The 6023-nt window shown below is 31.3% G+C and overlaps 2 protein-coding genes across 2 annotated transcripts; one reads left to right on the forward strand and one right to left on the reverse strand.

Moving 5' to 3' along the window:
• Window positions 1–1543: 1543 nt before the first annotated feature.
• LOC107883612 (piggyBac transposable element-derived protein 3-like) lies at window positions 1544–2119 on the forward strand. Its single transcript, XM_016803908.1, has one exon. The coding sequence runs from the start codon at window positions 1544–1546 to the stop codon at window positions 2117–2119; it is 576 nt and encodes a 191-aa protein (XP_016659397.1).
• Window positions 2120–2480: 361 nt separating this feature from the next.
• On the reverse strand, window positions 2481–4212 carry LOC100572597. The gene is made up of 2 exons (XM_016803905.2): window positions 2750–4212; window positions 2481–2668 (listed from the first exon to the last, which is right to left on the reverse strand). Exons 1-2 carry the CDS (start codon window positions 4038–4040, stop codon window positions 2514–2516), a joined length of 1446 nt encoding a protein of 481 aa, XP_016659394.1. The 5' UTR covers window positions 4041–4212; the 3' UTR covers window positions 2481–2513.
• Between the last annotated feature and the right edge of the window lie 1811 nt (window positions 4213–6023).

Consider the following 6023-nt stretch of genomic DNA (forward strand, 5'->3'; position numbering starts at 1 on the left):
TAAGACACTGGTTTTCTTCGTCAATTTGAATAATCTAATAGTGTTTAAATTCAACTTGTTTACTATATTTTTACAATTATAAATAAATAATACATCAACCACACACTGTTGATAATTTTGACGCTACTACCATCACCCCATCCTGTCACCATCTCCTGTAAGTCGGGTGCACGCAACATAATTAATGAGTGTCCCTTATCAAGAGTCAATTCAATCAAAGATTTGGGAATTCACTTTGATAGTGATCTTGGCTTCAAATTGAATCATAAATCAATCCTCAACAAATCATATAAGACGTTAGGTTTCTTAGAAATACTAAAGAATTTAAAAATCCTAGATGCTTAAAATTACTTTATACTTCTTTAGTTAGATCTAACCTTGAATTTGGCTCACTTGTTTGGTCGTAAAATCTAACAACATTTTACTCTGAACTTGATAATGTTCAAAACAAGTTTCTCAAAAATATTTCATATAAACTAAATCTTCCTTTCTCCAGAGACTCAATTATACCAATTCAGGTATCATTGGATCTCGATAGTCTTTCTCTGAGACGGAATCTTACAGATATAATGTTTATTTTTGACATTATTAATGGTTTTGTTCTTTGTCCTGAATTATTAGCAATGATTGGTTTCCGAATTCCTCGTCTTTATACGCGCAATCTAGATTTATTCAGGTGCGGATCCAGCCTACATTAACGGGAGGGGCGGATTATAAATATCTAAATATATTTACTATTTACTTACTGGTACATACGAGTATATATATATATCTATATATATAAAAGTAAGTGGCGGTTTCTATTATCCTTATGATCTCGAAAACTACCCGACCGATTGACTTGAAATCTATATATATAAAAGTAAGTGGCGGTTTCTATTATCCTTATGATCTCGAAAACTACCCGACCGATTGACTTGAAATTCAACAAAAACCAAAAACCACTAATACACCAAGCTCTTCTAGAACTTTGAGACCACGAGTATCAAATTCAACTAATTTTTCCAATAAATCTATTTCTGACCATGTTATACCTGATAATACACGCACACCAGAACATATAGATAATAATACTACTATAGAACTTGCTGTTAATAATACTCCAGATCCTGTTGAAGTTAATAGGCAATGGCGTAAAAAAAATGAAATAACAGCAGCTTTGCCAGATTATGGAAAAAGTTTAGGTTACAACCAAGTGATGTTTGGTGACTGTAAAACGGCAACGGATATTTTTTTAAAACTTATAAATCCTATCACAGAAAATATTTTGGACCAAAGTAATCTGTACGCAACTCAAAAAAATAAAAATCTCAATCTACGAGAAAATGAACTGCTCTCTTTTTTTGGAATTAATTTTTGTATGGGGTATCATAAACTACCTTCATATAAACATTATTGGAAGGGGGCCAAAGATTTAAATGTGCCAGCTATTTCTGAAGTTATGACAAGAGATCGATTTGTAGAAATACTATCTAATATTCACGTCAATAATAATGAAAATATTTCTCAGAACAAAAAAGATAAATTGTTCAAATTACGTCCAATGATAGATAGTTTGAACCAAATATTTTTGGAGTCTTCATCTGGAACACGTGAACTCAGTGTTGATGAGTCTATGATTAAATTCAAGGGTCGCAGTACGATAAAGCAATATAACCCAATGAAACCCATAAAAAGGGGTTACAAATTGTGGTGTATTGCAGACCAGAACGGATATATTATGAAATTTACGGTGTACCAAGGAAAAAACGAAACGTTAGAAAAAGAGTTCGAGAACACTAATTTAGGAGAAAGAATTGTATTGCAGTTGACAAAACCATTTTGGAACGAATCTAGAATTGTATTTTTCGATAACTATTTTACAACTTTTTCACTTCTTGAAAAGTTGAGAACGCAACAAACACTAGCTTGTGGTACAATTAGACAAAATCGTAAAGGGATGCCACAAAAGTTCAAAAAAGATTCTGAAATACCTCGGGGAGAATTTGACTACCGATTTTCTACTTCAGGTATTGGAATATTCAAATGGAAAGATAACAAAGTGGTACATATTGCGTCGGTTGTGGTACAATCGGCCGACAGACATTTGGTCGACAGACATTTGGCCGACACGCAATAGGCCGACATACTAAATGGCCGACAAATTTATAGGCCGACACGCATTAGGCCGACATATTAAATGGCCGATTAAGTAATTTTATGTTGAGATAGGTAAATTATGCACACACACAGATATATATATATATAGGTGATACTTATTCTTAAAAATAAAATTTAGTGTATTGTTAATAATTATAAGTACATTGTATATTCCTAATATATTTTAAAAATTAAAAAATTTGATATTTATACATAAAAAATAAAAAATACTAATAAATTATTATTGAGTACATTGTATATTCCTAATATATTTTAAAAATTAAAAAATTTGATATTTATACATAAAAAATAAAAAATACTAATAAATTATAATTGATAATTATGTTATATAGTTAAATGTTAATAAATAAAAATTAATAGTGCAAATTGTATGCAATACCTCTTATTGTCTCGAGGGTTGTTCTGTTTTCTTTATCATTTAGAATAGTTTGAATTTGGTTTTGACGTTTTACGTACTTTGAACTTTGTTTTGGCCTTGCTTGTCCGGATAAAATAATTTGAATTTGCCCTGGAATCAAAATGTATGTATAAATAAATTATATTTTATTGTAATATTAGTAGAATATTTTTATTCGTGAACTTATCTTACCCACAACGTGTTGTTGCTCTTTTCTCATTTCCTCAATTATACGATACACCCCAACGTGATCAGCTCCTACTAATACTTTCCATCTTTTGTGCCATGCTTCGACTTTGTTTTGTGTCCTTGGAATATTGTTTTCATGATTGAAATGTATTGACCAAAATGATGGTGGAAACAATGGCTCATATCGAGATACTATTCCATTTCTAAATTTCCTTCGTACTTTTCCATGCACGTAATTTTCTTCAAAGTAATTTTGAATGTCATAGGGTAATGAATCTTTCAATTGATCAAAAGCATTAGGTATATCTGATGGGTGTAAAAATGCAAGTGACCACATACATCGAAGTTGTAAACTAAATTCTTCATTTTCTCCATATTTAGTAGCCAATCCACTAGACTGGATTTTTCGCCAAATATTTTGGCCTAAATGAAAAAAACACCCTTTTTGTTGGCATTCTGGAAATACTTTATTAGCTGCATTAATTGCAGCTTTTTCGAAATCTGTTATAATACATTTTGGTGAAACATCGAAACCGAAATCATCACAAATTGATATTAGGTCTTCGAATAAACGTTCGTAACAACATTGTTGTTTACTGGTCATTAAAACATATACTAATGGCAAAATTCTAGAATTATTTCCACCAACAGGTGCATGTATAGTGTACATTTGTAAAAATATACTTGGCACAGTTTTAAATGTACCATCCATAACCCAATAATTGGCATTGACAAGTTTTGATATTTCATCTTTAGTAGAAAAAATATATATTTTGTGACTCTCAATAGTACTTTCTTTTAGTAAAAATGTTTGACCATTAAAAGACTTACATAAGTTAAGAGGAATATCTATTTGTGAAAGACTTGTTGGTTCTGGTGGATTCTGATGTTTTCTACACCGTGAAATAATTTTTCGCGTTGCTTCAACTGATGGCATGTATGGCTGAGAATTGACGGGGATGCGACTCGTTGCTTCCTGTATTATTTGCGAAGGTTTATCTCTCGAAGACAGAGCTTTTGAAACAATATATTTTATGTTTTTCTTTACCAACAATCGGCATGGGTCAGGCCCATGGTTGTGATTTAAAAAAGAATTATCTTTAACAATATGATTACCATCAACAAGAATTGTTACTGCTCTTGCATTACAATATTCATTATTACTATTATGCCGTTTAGTATGTTTCCTCTTTTCACATTCCCAATAATATTTATTTTTACGGTTTTTGTTTTTAATCATGATAAAATTGTCAATTAATAATTTTGTACCAAAAATTTCAATTTTATATTCCATAATTATTTAATGCAAATACATAAATTAAATTAAACAACGACACAAAAATGAATGCAAAGACGCGGCGTGGTTACGAATCAACTGAAACAGTATTTATGAACATGCAATAGCAATACCCACTGTAGATTACAGGCTATAGGTATTAGGTATCGTTAAATTTCGATAAGTTATCGATAACATTATTACAACAAAAGACAACACTACGTTATCGAATTGAAAATGTATAGCTTATACTTAATTTATTTTAGTGTCGGATTTTCGTAGTGTCGGCCTTTTGACCTTGTCGGCTAAAATAGTTTCGGCTATCTTACTGTCGGCCTATATAGCCGTCGGCCGTTTGGATTCGGCCGGATGTCCGTATTCCATTGCGTCAAACTATCACGGTAACGAAATAACATCTGTTGATAGGACTATGAAAGATGGCTCTAGATTGAGCATATCGTGCCCAAATCCAATCAAAGACTACAACAAATATATGGGTGGAGTTGATCACGCAGACAGATTGAGGGCATTATAGAACGTTGACCGTAAATCCAAAAAGTGGTGGCTTAGGATTTTTTGGGGACTGTTAGACATAACGTTTGTAAACGCATATGTCATTTATTGCCAAATGTTTGAAAAAACGGATGTATTTGATTTCCGTCGATCAGTTGCCCTTGATCTGATGACAGCTCGAAATACTCCATCAAGAAAATCTATAAGCTGAAAAGATCAGCTCCACAAACGCCATCAAATCGAAGAAAGAAAACTTTATCCAACTCCAAAGACGTCAGATTAGGCAACAGGTATAATAAAACTATTTCATCATTATACTATAATATAATATTATAATATAGTTGATTTTTATTTTATCACAGGGGTATTCATTGGCCAAGTTTTGGTATAAAGAGAGGTAGATGTGAACTTTGCAGTGTTCGAGGAGTAGAGTCCCGGCCACTTTCTTCGTGTAACCACTGCCGAGTATTTCTGTGTTGCAATGAAAGGAAAAATTGTTTTGTAGAATACCATCAAGTTGATATTGTATAATTTTTTTAATTATTTACAAAACTTTTAATAATTTTACTACAATGTATTATTTTTTTTTTATATGAAATAACAAAGTAAAAATTGGCAAGGAGTCCGTTTATTTTTATGTTTACGATTTAAATAAATTTATATTATCAGAAGTAGATTTCTCGCATTTTTTAATGCAAATAATGATTTTTTTATTAATTTTCATTATAATGCATATCACCCTGACGGGACTTAGAAGTCCCGGGAAAAAAAGTAAGTGAAGCGCTTAAAAAAAAATTTTGAAAAAAATCAGAGACCTTAGTTGGACCACAATAAAAAATTCTATCAAAAAAAATTTTAACTTTTTTCATTTTTTCCAATAGCCGGACTCAAAGGGTTAATGTAACCAGATATAAAGAAATTACAGAATGGGGAGATATGAAAAAAATATTATTAGACGCATTCGAAACTCCTTACGGCGCTGCTAATTTACAAATCGAATTAAATATAATAAAAATGAAAAATAATGAAACCATATGCGCGTACAATAATAGAGTAGAAGAAATATATCAAAAACTATGTAACACGGTAGCCATAGACAAACCGCTCGCGGAAGCAAAAATATTACGTGACAATATTAGGGAACAAGCTCTAGTCAGTTATATAAACGGTTTAAGCGACCAAATAAAATTTGAAGTAAAAACAAAAAATCCTACCACCCTTGAACAAGCAATGCAAATCGCGTTAATTACCGAAAAAAATATTCGTACTTATAATGACGTACAAGAAATTTTCCGCGCAAATAATACGTATAGCAATAGAAATACGAATCAAAATAGACAATATAACAATAATAATCAAAACACAGCGTACAACTATCGTAACAATAACAATAACACTAATCGGAACAATTCCTATGATAGGAATATTAATCCTTTCCCAAATCCGAGAAATAACAATTATAATATTAAACGATGTCATACGTGCAAC

The sequence above is a fragment of the Acyrthosiphon pisum genome, chromosome A2 (genome assembly GCF_005508785.2).
Source record: "Acyrthosiphon pisum isolate AL4f chromosome A2, pea_aphid_22Mar2018_4r6ur, whole genome shotgun sequence".
NCBI classification, from domain to species: Eukaryota; Metazoa; Arthropoda; class Insecta; order Hemiptera; family Aphididae; genus Acyrthosiphon; species Acyrthosiphon pisum.

What these genes read in the sequence shown, in the direction of transcription:
- LOC107883612 (XM_016803908.1), top strand. Translation starts at nt 1,544, where the DNA reads ATGATAGATAGTTTGAACCAAATATTTTTGGAGTCTTCATCTGGAACA.
- LOC100572597 (XM_016803905.2), bottom strand. Translation starts at nt 4,040, where the DNA reads ATGGAATATAAAATTGAAATTTTTGGTACAAAATTATTAATTGACAAT. An exon ending in AGAGCAACAACACGTTGTGG is followed by an intron (nt 2,669 to 2,749) that starts GTAAGATAAGTT and finishes TTTTGATTCCAG; the next exon opens with GGCAAATTCAAATTATTTTA.